The sequence below is a fragment of the Syngnathus floridae genome, chromosome 13, assembly GCF_059516105.1.
Source record: "Syngnathus floridae isolate MCC-2025c chromosome 13, RoL_Sflo_1.0, whole genome shotgun sequence".
Classification (NCBI taxonomy): Eukaryota; Metazoa; Chordata; class Actinopteri; order Syngnathiformes; family Syngnathidae; genus Syngnathus; species Syngnathus floridae.
This window is the reverse complement of record NC_142425.1, coordinates 11,591,512-11,609,044: the sequence shown is the minus strand read 5'-3', so window position 1 is coordinate 11,609,044 and position 17,533 is coordinate 11,591,512. Positions and strand designations below refer to the sequence as shown.

General features: G+C 45.7%; 1 protein-coding gene across 1 annotated transcript in view; it reads right to left on the bottom strand.

Moving 5' to 3' along the window:
- scfd2 (sec1 family domain containing 2) overlaps positions 1–17,533 on the bottom strand; it is a 39,408-nt gene that overhangs the window by 17,789 nt on the left and 4,086 nt on the right. The window contains exons 4-5 of the mRNA XM_088393794.1: positions 14,947–15,074; positions 11,770–11,945 (exon numbers count right to left, since the gene is read on the bottom strand). Coding sequence (XP_088249920.1) covers positions 11,770–11,945; positions 14,947–15,074 — 304 coding nt within the window. The remainder of the gene's footprint in view (positions 1–11,769; positions 11,946–14,946; positions 15,075–17,533) is intronic.

Genomic DNA, 17,533 nt, shown 5'->3' with positions numbered 1-17,533 from the left:
ACCATGCTTTTTGAAAAAACGAAAGATTCCAATTGCATCAACTTGAGAACAAAACATTCCGAATTACGTCATTTGAACCATGCAACATAAATCCAGACCTACGACTTCTTTTCATGAACGCGGCTAATTAAGAATTGTGTATTGAGAGGGATTAAAGAAGTCTGTCTTGCACATGGAGAGCAGTGGGAGAAGGGCGGGGTAACCAAAAGTAGGCTGCAAAGGGGGGGGGGTATGTGAAGGCAATTCAGACTAATTTAATTCCTAGGGGATGTGATGCATATTCGCAAGAGACCATTCAAACGATAGGGGGCAGTGTTGCGCCACCTTGAAGACCCAGCGGGGTCCGCACAACTTTCCCTCCAAAATGAGCAGCTTTGGGAGTGTTTCAGCCCATTAGCTGTACATTTGGTGCGCCCCAGTTGTGTCGTTCGGCATTCTGCAGTGCTGAGATCAGCAAGCGTTCGGAAACGGGTACTCGTCACCATCCACCATCGTTTGGTTTCAACTAAATGGAGGTAACGCGCACATCTGGATGAAATAAAAAAAAAAAAAAGAGGTCCGAAAGCCTCGGCCAGGGCCTTTTGGGGGAAAGTAACAAAGTACAAATACTTTATGTGTAAAAACGTGGTATCATCATCCCGACGTCTGCCACCATCACGAACAAACATGTCGCCTACACACAGCTGAGTTTCCCCTAAACATTTATAAAACTTTGCAAACATGTCCAAAGGGGGGGGAAAAAAATCTGGCTTGCGTACACACCTGGGGGAAAATGAATTTCGTGGACAGCGCCAAAAACCACAGGAATGCTGAAAAACTAAACAAAATGAGGACAGAGAAGGGGGGGAAGTAATCAAGTTTGGAATGATGGGAAGAAGAATTAAGATACTATCACTGCCAGCGTGTGTCCTGCGAGTTCGAGAGATGTTCAATTACAAGTCAATTACAATCAATTAAGATGAATTACTGTCTGAGCTCGGGTTAACGAGCCGGGCATCCGCGTCAACACAAAACCGACGACGTGTTCCCACAAGAAATGAGTAAGCCGGACAGTTAAGGGAAGTACATTAGTCTTTTGTCTTCTTTTTAGGAAAACTTCACAAGCTTAGCTAATTTATCTGGACCTTTCGACTGGAACGCAAGACATAATAACTGAGGCACCGCCCGTGTCTTATTACATCGATAAAAATAAATAGCGCTAAACGGCTACGCTCACTTTCGAATGAGGGTGTTGCTTGAAAAGACTGCATTGTCACGATTTAGAAACCCGAGAGCTGAAAAAATTATGAAAAGCGATCTGACGCAAAGACCGCCAATAAAACCAACACAATAAACAGAATGCTAACTAAATGTAGCGCCACCGTGTGACAGTATTCAGTTTTGATATTCAATCCCCGGGTTCCGGTCCCTGGGCTCAGTTTCTAGCTTGCGGCGATGCGAGGCCATGGCGGAAGACAAATAATGACAATAAGCCAGGAAAAACACAATGGGACTTGGTAGCGGTCTGTAAAAGCAGGCGCACATTACGTGCACGCACAATTTAAGGCGTCCACGAGGACCAAAAGGCATAATAAACACTTGCGAGCTTGTTTTCCCATCCTAGTTCCACGCAAAAATAAAAAAAAGATAGCAAAGGGGAGGAAATTATAAAAAAAAAGTGAATTCATGATTTGTTTCTCACATTATTTTTATAATTTAACTTGCCAAGGGGGAGGTTTGACCTTTTTTTTTTCTTCCAAGCACATTTGTCCACATGAATTCCCAGTGTATATGATGAAGTGTATCACGTCAACACGGCGGCCCCTCCCTCGGCTCTTCGACGGCTTAATATCGTATACAGCGAGGCTTCTGTCGCACGCACACTCCGCCAAAGCAACTCACACAAAGATAGATGTGTTGCGCTGGTGTTTGCTCGAGTGTCACGGGCCGAGTGGACGCGACACGCAATGAAAGAGCGCACACACCCGCCGTAATCCTTCAGCAGACCGCACCAATGATTAAAATGTGGAGTTATCGAGACCTTTTCGAAACATCACATATTTTCCCGACAGGCAATTTTTAACAAATTTAACAAAATGTCCTCTCTTAAGTTGCGTAATTGCAATGTTTGCCAAAGTAGCAAATGTTGAGTTCTTGTCAGGGTTCATTCAAGGTTCTAATTTTTTGTTTTTTTTGGTGCAAGGAAATTTTCACCAAATCATTTGTAATCAGTTGTTCTGAAATCACAAAATTTGGACAAATTTAAGTTTAACAACGCCTCCAAATGATTAATGGATTCCAAAAACAAATGTCAATCAATTCGATAAATGATCACCTCTAGCAATCTTTTTATAATCGATTATCCTGTTGATTATTTCATCCGATAATTGAACAATCAAATTGATTCGCACCTCTTTAGAGCCAAAAAGTCAAGATGGAGACAAGCCAAGCTGAAAACTGCATGGTTGATTTTCCAATATGTGTGAAAGCAAAACACGCTAAGTCGATGGCGGCTCCAAACACACGTGCGCACAATGAAATCGAACAATACAAACAACATCAAGCCGGGCTTCCGCTCCACAAACATTCCCAGAGTCGTAAGCCAGGCGGCTCAGCTAAACACGATAGCAAAGGGGGGGGATGACCAGGCAACCCTAATTCCCTAAATCCACCTCGACACATCCATCCTTGTTGCTGCAACCGTCCAAATTTTTTTCCCCAGATTTCTCGACAAAGCTCTTTCCTTCAGCAAAGCATACAAATTACAAATATGGAAATAATCTAAAAAAAAAAACTGCAGCTAGTTCTAAACCCTCCAATAAATAAAAGCTTCTCAAATAAATCGAACATTATAAATGATGAAATGAAATTGTGAGGCTCTCTGTGGAACAAAATGTGCCGATAAATTATTTTGGTGCAATTTGATCGACTTCTGACATTTCCTACCATCTATGAAGCGAAGCATAAAAAGTTTGGACTCGAGTTGTTTCCATCCATTGTTCCAAATCCAAAGGTCCGCTGAAGGACATTTATGGAAACAGGCCTGTGGATTCACTTCCTATGCTAGGGTAATATACAACAAAAGAAAATGGCATTTTCCTGACTGAATCGAATTTTCGGAAACAGACCGCAGAAGGCAAGACAACTCTCCACAAGACAGCTTTACAAGTCCTGCAAGACGTGAGGCGCTGATGCCTCGTTGGACCGAGCTTGCCGGCAAAGATGGATGGCGACATCAAATTCTGGGCACACGAAGCTCATTCCTCCTGTCTTCAGACCTTGTAATCCCCCGAGGCTAATGGATCACCTTCACTCGCCCAGACCACAGACTACCAACCCAGCACGCGGCCGGCATTATGAAATAGAGCTTGGCAAAGGTAACCCACATGGCAGTAGAAGAACGGTTCTGTTCTGGGGCTGCTTTGCTACACCCGACACGGATGCGGGGTAGAATGGAATCTCAAGACTATCGAGGGATTCTGGAACGGATTTAGCAACAGACCGCGGGTTCATACAACAACAAAACAAGAACAAAACATGTTCTGAAGAACCTTGATCTAAAAGCGCTAAATTATGCAGCCTGGAGAAGATAGCGTACACTTCAAAGCTGAGCCAGCTGGGGTGTATTAAGAAAAACTATGAGGACCAAATGACAAAGTAGCGTGTTCTCTGGAGCTATTTTTCTACACAGCGTTCACTAATGATGAAATCTGAAGTCGATCACGACATTTTGAAGGCTCAGTTCCAGTCGTTGATCGAAAAGATAAAGACACAAAGGGATGGAAAGAACAAAAAAAAATTCTGAAGATCTCCTTCAGGAACTAATGAGAGTGGGAGGGTACTCCACATATCCCCTTTTTGAGGGGGGGGTCATGGCGTCCCAGGTGTCTGCTGTCAAGCAACAGGTCAGCATCACCGACGCTCTTCCATCACGCCTCGACCTTCCCGAGCAGATGGTAAAGTCATCGCTAATGCCTCGTCTGTCTGTTTGCCTAGCGGCTGATGCAGCGCAGAGCCGCCGCGGCCGCTCAACGACGCCTGGCGGGCGGGCGTAGACAGAGCCCCCCCCCCCCACCCCCTTCTTCAAACAACACCAGCGGCCAGCTGAGCAACGACTCTGTCGCCGTCTGCTTGAAAAGTGCCAAAGTGCACCACTTAGCGTACAAATGTCGCTTGGTAGAATGAATCATTTTCACACTCGTGTTGTTTACATGAGTCAGATTGTCTGTAGATGTCCAATCAGAGTGCCCGAGCTTGATGAGTTTAAAAAAATAACAGAAATCCACTGTTTTTATTTTTTTTTCCACCAATACTGCTGCTATGCTAATCTAGCTAAACGTAATCTTTTGGATCGCATCTTTTAATACTCATCGTAGAAGACACCAGCTGTATCTGTTTTATCGCTCAGGCGTCAGCTTCGGTCATCTTGTGTTTCTCGGAAGCCAAAAAGTATCAACGGCTTTTATGGACCGACAGTGGGCGGATTCGCTCGAACCTGGGACTTTAGACTTTTCGACATGGTCACTCTATAAAATCAGCCATCCAGATCACGATCATGCTTATGAAGACAAACATCTTCAAAGGGCGAGCGAGCCGCTCCTCTTTCCTCTATGAGTCTAAGAAGATGCCCCCGGGCTCTCTGCTGACGTCTGGAAGTGGTTGAACGTCGCTCAATTACAATGCTCCAGAAAAGTCTGCGACTCTTCAGATGACAAGCGATCGCAAGATTCGAAAGGTTTTATTCGCTTTGCAATAAAAGGCCACGTTCGATGGGAATGTTCGTTTTCAACCGCTTGTATTCAAATATCAAAGCGGAGAATCGCAAAGCAGATGTGCAAACCGCTCGGCCCGTTTTTTCGACTCGCAGAAAAAAGCTTGTCATGCAAACCCGGAGACCAAATGACACGCTTTTATGCATTTAGAATTTAAAAGGGGGCAATTCCTCGGATGTGAACCTGCAGGCCAGAAGAAAATATTCAAAAGCCAAACGGCTTTGCCAACAAGGCTGCATTCGCTTAGCCCAATTACAACAAATGGAGACCAAATGTGTCCCATGTTCATGGAGGAGAACAAATTGAAACAGGTTAGACGTCCACGAGAATTGCTGCCATGATGAACACGTGTTCCGATTGGTCCGAGGAGGCTCGCTGATCAATTTTCACGGTCACGATGAGCGCCGGTCGATGCCAAAAAAGACCTCTGAACTACTTTTGATCCAGTAACTTTCTTTCGATCTATATTATTCACTTTCAAAGATTTCATGATGGGGAGAGGGGGGGGGGGGCTCATATGTTCTTCTTCTGGTCGCCTATTGTTGTTGGCTTGGAAACACATGTGGCTCCGTTTGTGCCTTCCTTTAGGAACGGGGAATGAAAGTAACCCAAAACGAGGATCGACATTGAACGGCTAATGATGAGCAGGAGGAGGGATGACACGCCCTTAACTTGCCAATTTCTCATTCGTTGATTTTTTTTAAAAGCCGCTTATTGGCCCTCGCCTTTGCATTTTTTGCAGTCGTGACACAACTTTATTTAGATCTTCCCTATTGTGTCTCCTTACACAGACTATAAATCGTGGAATTTGCGCTTGTTCTGTTTGGGTGGTCATCCGAGTTCAGAGAAACTTTTAATCGGAGAGATAATTAATGACTTTAACAGGACAATAAACGTGGTGTTCAAACGTCGTTCTTGTAAACATAGCATGGAGATCTTTTATGAGTGCCTGAAGCTATGCGACAATGTATTTGGAAAAATACTAATTCACTCTTAATGGACATTTAGCCCTTTTGACACGTTTGCAGCTTTGGATGCGTAGTCGAGCTACCAACTCTACTTCTTCATTGAATTTCCTGGATCCCCTTTGGGATGGTGCTTCCGCCCACAGGTGAGTCCTGGTACTACATTGGGCATTTGTCTACATAGGGCTTTTTGAGGTGCATCTTTGTTGAACGTCTCGTCAATTAAGACATTGTTAGACTACAAACAAATTCTCCTGATCACACACGACCCCCCCCCCCCCCCTATTGAGCTATGAGGTTACATGAAGACCAGCGGCCCCAGGGAACTATGGGTAATTAATGACAGAGCAAGAGTAGCCAGAGTCTGTATCCCATTGACCCAAATTGACCCTCCTTGGTTTGTTGCCATGGCGATGGTTCCTCTTCTCTTTGGGTGACTGGTCGAATCCCTGGGGCAACAAGGTGGGCACGAGGGGGGCTTCAGATGTGTACAATTACACGCTTAGCAAAGAAGAGTCCTTGTGTCACCTTTGCTTTACCACCAGAGGGGATACCCCCCCCAACTCCCCTAATCCTCCTTATTGCCCCTTTTATCTCTAATGATGCAAGACAACGCTCATCCCGGGCAGTAGGGGGCACTGCCAGACTGCTGCGCTTACTGCACAGAAGGACATTCATCACGAACTGACGTGCAGTCATTCAATGGTGGTCTAAGAGAGCATTGTCTTGTTGACATCCATCTCAACTTCAGCCCTTTCCCTAGACAGTATTTTTTTATTTTCGAAAACATTACCACTAAAAAGAAATAGCCCAAACCATGCCAAGACCACAAGCCACATTTGATTTTTTTTTTTTCCCTGGGCCCAAGTATCATTATCTAATCTAACAAAAAGAGACAGTCATAGGTGTTGGAATGCCGCTGTCTCCATTTCAGACGGGACACAAAGACACACATCCTACGGTCGGCTGACCTTTGTCGGCCCGTGCTCAGCAGGTAGTGACAAATGAGCTGATAGTTAATCTGTCCTGAGGTGGAGCTTTTTTGGCGGGGGGGAGGACAGAGGGCTTGTTTGTGACAACAGGAAGATGATCCGCACGTTAAAGGACGAATGTATGGATGCACGTATGGCTTCACATACGCCCCCCAAAAATTCAATAAATGAACAAAAATGAATAAAAATCATTTATTTTATTTATGATATATTTTTTAAATTAATCAGGTAAGATTTTTTTGCTGTCAAAGATTAGAATCAGTATTAGGCTGACAGTTGGGGTCTAATTTCTGGTGGGGCTGGAACGGATTAATCACATCTAAACTCATTTCAATGAGTATAATTGATTTGATGTGCAGTCAATTGAGCTTGGTCAAAAAAATGATTTCAACTCATAAATCAAGTACGTGTAAGGTCAGAAGTGGTCGACCCGTCACTTCACTGAGGACACCGTCTCATTGTGGGGGTTTCTCGCAACCGAGCCACTTCGACCGCCTTGTTTGTGAAGCTTAACGGTCAATGCGGCACTGTGGTATTTTTTTCTTAATTTTTTCCCCCCCAGAAGTCTGCGGCGTCTTCTTGGTGCATGCTCAAATGAAGCCTGACGCCACGAGACCAAGTCAGCAGACCACACTGACCCGATTCACCCGGGAGGCTGAGAGACCCTCTTCTATGAGCTGCCGAGACCACCTCGTACAAACGCCGCTCAGTGTGGCTTTGGATGGAACACCATGCCAAAGAAATATCACATTTATGTGGTTTTGCTTTACGGTCCTCGCTGCTTTTGTTCTTTTTTCACATGTATCGATTCGACCTACAAATCAAATTTGCTCCGTGACCAAGCTCCATTGACAAATATTTGAAATGATTTGATTCTATTTGAAATTCCATAAAGAGCTCTCGGCCTCCACAATCACTACAAAATAGAATGCGCTTGATACAAAACAGAGGGGGGGAAGGAGGGGGGATCCAATTTAACTTTGGCAAAGCTCTAACTCAACTCAACGGCTATTAAAAGCAAAGCGATCCTCATACGGTTTCAATTCAGTGAGGCGGCGCACGGGTGACATTTAGCAGAAAGACGTTTAGCAGGACAATTAAAACGCAAGCGCATGACAATCAAGCGGCAAAGTGTTTTAACACCAAGCCGCTTGATTGGTTCCCATGTTGATTGATTTTTTTTTTTTTTAACCAGGGGAAGAAAACAAGTGCGAACGACCGCCGGCGGGATGGCGAGGTAATAGGAGAGCAAAGCGAGCGAGGTAATGATAACAGGAAGTGAGATGAGTTTGTGTTGCCCCCCCCCGGCCCACTACTTCATCACCTCCGTTAAAAAGGTCCCCGCTATATAAACAGTCGTCTCTCTGCCTATTAAACAGATCGTACATTAGGCCTGAGCAGCGTAAACACAGCCGTCCGTCTCAAGGTACGTTGGGATGGGGGCGGAGGGTTTATTCCGGGGGTCTTCCTGGGGAGTGAACTGCATCAAAAGTGATCATCTCTGGCCAAACACAGGAAGGAAGACAAATAAGTCGCTGGCTTGATAACCCGCCTTTCGTATGTATGAGGGAGGCTCGCTTTAAACGCAGATGTGCAACACTTGCTGCAATGCGGCGTTGCTACCAATGATACGCCTTTGCTAAATTTAAGTGGGACACATTATGGAAAATTGGCTTTTTAATGGCGTGTAGACAGATCTCTGAAGTGCCTGTCCTCCCATCAAGTGTGAAATTAAACAATCAAGTACATCTTTTAATCTGCTCGCATGTTTGGGAGAATTTGTCTGCCAGCAACAGCTTCCCCGTTGAAATGAATGGAAATGGCATTCATTCGTTCCAAGTAGTGGATCTTTTTGATAAATAAAAAAATATTAGAAGCATGTATTTTGCACTTACGCACGTATTTTGGCCAGATTTAAAATGGCATTTAAGTTGCCCAAATCTGCTCTATCGGACCATAAAAGGACGAGACAGCAAGTCGTTGACATGGTTTTAACCTTTGAGCCTTCTTTGAGCAGGACAGTGTAGCTTGGGGGGCTAGCTAAGGGGATAAAACAAGAATTACGAAACAAGGAGGGACGGGGGGGGGGGGGGGGGGTAGTCGGGCCTGGCTGTGAGGCTGTTAAACAGTGGGGCGACTGTAGGAGGTCAACGCCGGACGACTCGGGCCCTGCAGTCATTTACACGTCTTCTTACAATGCCCAGCACCCTCCATCTTCTAAGCAGAGATGCTTGAGAGATGTAGAAGATCAGGGAATGTTTGGTCTACGGGGACAGACACTGAAGCCTGGGGGGGGGGGGGGCTATTACAGACTTAGACCCACCCCCATTACATGTCTTGCGGCATTCCGCTCAGATAAGATGAAAGTCAACTTTGGAGCAATATCAACATTTTCCTGTGTCACCCGTCGGAATTATGCGATCCAGATGCTTCATCTGCGAGCGTACGCAAAGCATTCTGGGGGGGGGATAAGCGCGACCTCGTAAATCTTGAAATAACAGGCCGCCGACTCGAGCTTTATTGTCAAGTCGGCATGGCTGCTGGGCGTATACGCCATGACTTTTACAGGTCAACGTACGTCCAGGCGACAGGGGCAAAGGTGAAAGGTCTGGCAATTCCGTAGCAGCATAAACTGACACTTTGCTAAATTGCTTGAAAAGTGGTCCAATAATGGTGCTTCAAAATGGTGTATGCACCTCAGCCACCGGGGGGCAGTGTATTACAGACACAGATATACTCTGCCTTGCAGCGACATTAATTGATCTTCAGAGAGGATAAAGAATATACGCCCGCGAGTATAATCTGTCTACACGTGTTGCTGCACCTTTTGTTAGTGGCTCAATAATTGTCATTTCCAATTATGTGTTCAGCATTTCATTTCATGTCCACTAAACACATTCGATTCTAAAGCCACTACATGTAGACAAAAGTTGTTCAAAAGAAAAAAAAAAGTCACTTTTGCGTCAACACACCCCAAGATAAGACGGAGACTGCAGTCAAATGTTTTTTTTCTTTCCAGGCTCAGCTTTGGCGTGTATATACACAACATTTCATGTCAAACACAAGACAGGCAGATAAGAGCCAGGCGGGCGGTTAACACGACCCCAAGAGAGATGAGGCGACACGGGGGGGGCTGTGCACTCTTATGCATCTGTGCAGCACAGTGACCAATAAAGTCATAAGCTTGAATGTTTGCAGAGGCGTGCTCCCCCCCCTCCAGCCCTCGCTAATCCCAGCAGAGCGAGGCAAGCGGCCGCGGGGTTAGAGGTTAGCTAGTCTTTGCTGCACGCCCGTCGTCAGCCAGCGTTTGTCAACACACACTCACACAACAGAGGTGGCAAAAGTACTCATGCTGTACTTAGACTTAGAAAAAGCTCATTTTGACAGGGGCAGAAAGTCCAAATATCATTTTTAAAATCCAAGAGGTGAAAGTCATCGGAAAAATAAACACTCAGGTGAAGCACAGACACCACCAGTGATGTCAACATGTCTTGCCAGCCTCGCGCTCTGTGGGTGGCTCGTTGCGGCGGCGCGTGTTTAGCTTGGTGCGCACGCAACGTTGATGGGAAGCTCGGTATCGCGTGCCCTGCCTGCGGTGTGCTGGAAAGTGGAGAAAGAGGCCGTCTGTTGAGGTTCGCCCTCATGGTCGTGCCACCCATGTCCGTGCCCTCGCCTCATGGCGCTCCGCCAGAGGAGGATGGAGGTGCGAGGCGGACCGGGTCCAAGAGCTGCGGCCGTTAACTGGCAGCCCATAAAGTCGACCAGATTAAATACAAACTGTAAAAACTATAAAAACAAACACTCTGCTTATGACCTCACAGCATAAAGACCCACCAAGGTGCAAATTTACATTTTAATTCATTACATTCATGCTAATTTACATTAGCCCGTTTATGGTGTTTGATACTGTACGTTAGCATTACGCTAGTGAATTTAAGTGAACCGTTTGGTGTTAAATTAAATACACACTTTTTATTTCACTTTGGTCTGGCTGTCATTTTTGACAGTAAATATTTTGATCCTGTCTGTTTTGAAACTGGGGTTTCCTTGTATTTGAAGTCCAATTTAGCTTTGTTTTGCAACTTTTGGAGCATATTTGCACGGAGAAGAGGGTGTGAACTCAAAAGTCAAGCCGTGAACTCGGTGGCCTCAGCGGCCTGACGTGCCCGCTGCACGGCCCGCAGCTGGGGTGGGCCAGAAAGCCCGTCCACGGTCACACCCACAACGGCCCGAGTGGCAAACACACGCCGACCGCCGCGGCGCGCCGGGCTAAAAAGGAATTTTGTCATGCGATTAATCGTTCCCCCACCCCTCAAAACCGCAGCACACACAACTCATTACTCCCTAATACCTCAATAAAAGGGAGGCCGACATTGCGAGATTGGATTCGGCCGAAGGCTAACGGGCTAAAACGTTCGAACGTGGCACTTGGGCTGAGAAAGTTGAAGCTCAGGTAGTGCGGGTGGGCAGCCAGCCATGGGAGAGTGGATCAAAGTGGAGCCAACGGAGTTAATGGACGCTGGAACTTTAAGCCCCGCAGTCTTCCTCCTCGTTTTAATAAAGCGGCTAGCTGGGGAACAGGAGCTTTTTTACGAGCATGTTTTTAAATTTAGACTTTTGGCACCAGGGCTCTTGATTTTTTTTTCTTTTTCATGATTTACTTTGATTAAATCGGCTGAATGCTCCTCAGAGATAAAAGAGAAGACGTTTCAGGGTGATTTGGTTCAAATTACAACGGACGCACGTGTATCCTTTAACCCGCTAAAAATCATTTGGACATTTTTTCCTTTGCAGGGTATTTACAGTACTGGATGTGAATATTTTCCCTCCAAACAACCTTGTTGACCAGGGGAGGAATCTGCAACCACCCCCAGTCAGTACAAAAACATACTAGCCAGCGGCAAACAAACCCGCAGACACCCACTTACCTGGCCGGTCTGAAGCAAACAAAATATTTACGCGAGGAGAAAGTGTGAATTGCTAATTGCAGAGGTTAATGACAATTTTCTTCTGCTTTGATATGTTGCTTTCCACCATATCATTTTTCTGTCACTGACTGACCTGCAGCAGCAGCCTCTCGAAGGCCAGGCATGCGTCCCAACGGGGTAGCAGGGGGTGTCGGAGGGTCTGCGCCGCGGCCAGGCCCTGCTGGAGCACCCCGCAGTGACTCTCTAGCGCCCCCGCGTTGTCTCGGAACGGCCGGGCGTAAGAGCACAGCTGTTCGGGGGTCACGCGGCCTTGGGAGGCAAAGGGAGAAGCAACATATGCATGATCTGCAGCATTGGAAATAAACAAGGAGGCGCACGATTCGGGTAATGCATCCTGATGGGAACGGCGGCGTGGGGTAACAGTACAAATAGACACCAGGGGGGTTAGCGACACCCGGCGCTTAAGCTAGTCATCACGATGCCGAGGCGGACTCATAAGAGCGTGACGGAGATGTGCGAAGCCAATCTGCTTTTGGATTATTTACAGAAAGTCCGGAGAAGACAACACCGGAGGCTGGACGGTACGGGGACGGGGGGCACGCATTAACTCCCCCGTAACGACCGCGTCTTCATGTTGATGCTCCGAACCAGCACCAGATGTGGGAGTATTTCCTGTCGGACTCGGGCGGGCAGTGTTTTCTTTAGCGCGACCAAATGCATGACTCGAGGAGGACCGGGACACATGGACGGGAAACGTCCAGAATGCTGAATAGAAAGTAAGATGTAGGGAAGAACGAGGAGATGGCAACTTAAAACTCTTTTAAAGCAAACTGTGAGAAACACTGTGTTTTTTGAGCATTTACAAAAGGTAGGGTCAAGTTTCATCCTGAAATTAAAGTATTTTCGCATAATAAGCTACAGTGTGAGAGCATGAAAAGCTCTATTGTGAACAAAGCCCGCCATAAAAAAAAAAAAAAAATAATCCTGTCCCGGCTTTACCGGCCTTAATGTGCCAACCATAATTTTTCAAGCACAGAACTGCATCAAGTGCCAGAGCCAAGCAAAACTCCAGCGGGTAATGGGTGACTAAAAAATGGTGTCGCTATGTGTCGAATGGAATCAAACTTTTAACGGTGAGGCGAGCCCACGTGCGCAAAAAGTCTGTTCCGGTTATCAAAGAACTCGGATTGAACCGTTGCTCTTATCTATGCTAATGAACGTTCCGCCTGAGTCATTCCGAGAAAGTGTCGAGGTTTTAGAAAAATAAGAAGGGGTGAATGGAAGACTTTGCACTAAGTGATCTGATCACAAATGAGTTCACACTTGGCGTTACTTTTTGTTTCAATTGGCCGCATGAGATCTCTCCGTGTGAGCGTCTGGGCGTGAGTTGTGACCTACAGCAGGAGTGGAAACGGCGTTACCGCGCCATAAATAAAAATGTGCCAAAGAGCGAGTGAGTCCGAGCCGACGATGAAAGTCTTGAGGGATGAAATAAAGGGCACAAAGGGCAAAGCGATGATTTAGTCCGCTGACTTGAAGACGACTGTAGGTGAACGGGAGGGTGACGGGGGGGGGGGGTCTGAGTTGTGGCCCACCTCAGCGGGCCGGACAGCCTCATAAGTAACGCTCCGTGAAAAGGGGACAACGGGAACAGACGAGGGAATTTTATTTACGTGCCCAGAAAGCAGAGGCAATTTTAGCTTCTGTTTAGGATTAAGAACACATTTCTCATTGTTGAAGGAGACATATGCAATTTTTCACGTTGTAAAAAAGCCTTCCTAAGTGTCTAAAGATGTATATGTGAGATGTTTTGAATCAAAATTCCTCCACTTTGATGCTTTTCATTTCTTAACTCAGCCAAAGCGTGACCAAACGTACACACAGCATCGAAATGTGAATTTTAGCGTAGCGTTACACTCCTAATAAATCCACGAGACAATACGCACGGAAAACAGACGGATGGACGATAAAGCTGTTCCGGAGAAGTTACCCGACGCGATAGATGAACGAACGCACGTAGGAGCCGGCAAGGGGAATTGCATCATCCGAGAAAGCTGACAGGTCAAGCGGAGGCTCTGAGAAAGTGGATTATTTTCTCGGATGATGTTATCCTGTTGAGACGACGACGAGCCAAGTTGGGCTGCGGTGAATGTGAGAATGTTGGCGCTCTACAAAATGAGTGGACCGATTTTTTTTTGTAGCAGCGGATGTGATTTTAAAACGTCCAGGCGGACTTGTGAAAAGGTCTCATGTCTTTTTTTTTAACTATCCGGAACAAATGGGCCAATTATGTCACTTAAAACCAAAATAATCGGGCAAATGGACAATATTTGCCGATCGTTACGTACTCTAACCGTTCATAGTACACAATCTCATTATTTATCACAAACTTGTGTTCTTAAATACATAACAAATCTTAAGTTTAACAGGATATGGTATAAATTTCCACATTTGTCCAAATTCATACCGATCGAAAATATCGTTCATACTGCAACTTAATTTCGACGTAATAGAAAGTGTTTTACTGCCACACAAGTGGACCGGTTATTATGCTGTTCCTTGTAAATCGACTTTAAATAGAGACTTTCACCCTGAGGTTATCGTTTTTTTCTTTTTTGCATTTTACATCGCCGGCCGGCCACCTTATTGATCGCTGTTAAATGTTCAGACGGCCTGCAAATTGCGTCTTTAAGCACAAAAGGGTGAACAAAAAAAAAAAAAAAAAAACACTTTGTGTGTGTGTGTGTGTGACTTCCACCACATCAACCAACCTGCTTGTTACCAGACACTTTTTTACCTCACCCATTACAGGAGTCGAGGGACCGAAAAGGGCCTGCCCGCTTTTTGTGCCAGATGCTAACATTCACACTCAAACTGGAAATGTGTGTGCGTCAGTACATCAGTCATGCAATGTGAGTCAGAAGGTTGCACAAAGGTGAGCATGCACGGTGGGACTCGTTGACCTGATTGTGTGTGTGTTTGTAAAATGACTTTATTTTTTGCGTGCCAACACATATTTTTATCCCTGGCCTCGGCCCGCCTTTGCTTCATTACCAAACAACAAAAGTTTGCAAACGTGTGTGTGTGTCGCAGTTCCAACATGTGGTTCACATTTCCTCGGCGGCGGCCACATGTGCAAACACAATGTCTGAGCAAAAGGATTTGATTTTGACTCGGTAGGTGGCGCTGAAGAGCTGTAAAAAGGTGTCAAGACCCTTCGATTGGAGTCGTTCGGAATTTTGTGTCATTCCAAAAATACATTTCGAAAACATGCAAGTGAGTGTTAGTAGGTGATTGGAAAAATTCGTACCCATGCTCATCTTAATTGGCAGCTTCTCCTTGCTGGCCGCTTCCACCAGCTGCCTTCGGACTTCCATCAGGCTTTCTTTGTGCTTGCTGGTCAGCATGACCTCCCACAGGGAACGTGCTGCAGGTGACCTGGCAGCAAACACAACAATGAAGTTTAATTTTTTTTCTTTTCTCTCAAAGTGTCAATCCTGACAAATTAGCATGGGTCAGATTCTAAAACTTTTCTTTTATTAATTGCATTTCATTTTATTGCATTTAAATATTATACATGGGATTCCATTAATTGTGGTGTTCCTCAAGGATTGCTTCTGTGCACCATGCAATTCTCCAGCTACATAATACTTTCACATCATTCACACTCAAATTTATCTCGATGGACAATCTAAGAATCTAATCTGTAACCACTTCACGCTGACTTCCAAGTAAATTGGAAAAATCTGGGGCGCAACAGTAGAGAGCAAGTCTTTCACGTCATGCGCAGAGGTGTTATTTACATGGACAAAATGGATGAGACTGAATCTCGTCAGCGTGATAGTCGGAGCACGTCGACTCCCCTGCGGGACACCGCACAGGAAAAAGCCAGAATTAACATTGAGTCAACATTTGGAATGTTCCCTCCATCTATGTTAATACCGTTGTAGCGCGTCAGAGCCCGCGGAGAGCAAAGTCTCCTCTCGATAGCATCTCTCCCTGGTCTCCTTATCTCCTCGCCTACGGAACACTCTGATCCGCCTCGCTAATGGGACCGTAGCACAAGGCGAGCGTACGCGACACTATCAGCATCTACCAGAGTGAATATCGAGGAAAATGATCAACTGTTACTCTTATGATATCAAAACGCCAAGAGAACGGATGCCTGTGAATATTGTTGATGTTTTAGAATGAGTGTAATTATGCTAAGTGCCGTTAGCCGGTCTATGTCTTTTGACATCACATGTTAGCATTAAGCTAGTGAGCTTTGGATAGAAATGTTGAGGTTTGGTTGAACATTTTGGTGTTTGTATACAATGTTTAAATATTTGAAGTAAATTTGTACTGAGAGTGACAAGCAGCTTGAAGCAAGCACACTTGGCCTCTTATTGAAGAACTGTGCGAGCAAGAGAGGAAGAACAGGTGGTAAAGAAGAACGTTTTAAGAGCTTTCTACATTTTCTATAAGGCTCGTCTTTGTCGTAGATTTTTCCGCCCAACATGGGTTGTTTTATAACAACGAAAAACACACCCCTCGGTCACATGTTCCAAATCCAGATGAATTGGAAACGACTCGGAGGAAATCAAAATGCACTCAATCTCATTCAACAGAATTGCAGCGGCAATGACATATTTATTACATCCCTCCTCTTTGATTTCCTGCAGCACTGACAGTTTGTTGTCAGGGGAATAAACAAGAAAAACAAAATTCCCGTCTTTTGCGTCTCCCTTACGAAGTTTCCAGAGACAACGGCGGGGAGAGCGATGGGGACAAAGAGCGAGGGAAGGTAGACGGAGGGAGGAAGGGGGCGCTTGTTGACAAATGTGCTGCGTTTTTTTTGTCGTCATCGTCGTCTTTTGTGCTTTCTAACTGCCGCCATGTGTTTAATATCAGATGTAATCTGTTCCAGACCTCAGGGCTGGACAGGGAGGAGAAAGGGGGTATCACGGCGGGACGGCCGCCATCTTCTCAGAGGAGTAAAAGGAAAAAAAAGAAAACAAAAAAAGTAAAGACGACACGTCTGTTTAGTGGTTTGCGGAAAAAAAAGATACACGCATATAAATCAGCTATTTCTCAATAATATGCACGCTTGCCTAAGTTGTGGGGAATTCCAGACGTCAGTCCAGGCCCATGACATGGTTTCATTTCTGGAGAACATTATTATTATTATTATTTTTTGGACAAATCGTTTAGTAACATCCAGCGTGTTTGACGTGTTTGAAATGCTCGACCCGAACGCGTACGTCGTCTTCTCTAGCGTGTTTGCAAAACATCTGAGTGTGTGTGTGTGTGCGCGTGTGTGTTCCCTGAGGACCAAAGCAATGGATGAAATATGGTTCTCATTTGGCTCCTTGCCCACCTTTCACAACACACACACGCACACACATCACCCCTTGACGCCTTCCCTGCTGGGCCATTTGGTCAGAAGGGGGCGGGGCTTCTAGCTAAAGTTCGTAATGGCCCCAAACTAGGTGAGCAACACCACACTTGGGAACATTGGGGTGAGGGGCGGTGGGGGCTACAAACCGCCTGAAGGGGGCACTCTTGCACTCCGACTCTCGCTATGAAGGTGGCCCACCATCACATCGGGCGAAGGAATGAGTCGGCATATTTAAGTGATGAAATAACAGATGAGTGTCTGCATGCATTAATGAGCGAGGGGGGTTCGAGGGAAAAGAGGCTGGTGGAGTGGGTGGGGGGGGGGTTTGTTCCTGGAAGCGTGTGAGAAGGCAAAGAAGAATGTTTCTGTTTCCTGTGTGTGCGTTTTAAGAATTGTGCAGTTAGTTTGTGCGCATTTTCTTTTAGTCGAGAGGAACCTCGAAGAACGATTCGTCTCGGATTTGGGAAAAGTCTGCAGATAACGCAGGTTGGGGTGAGGCATAAAATTGTTTATCCAA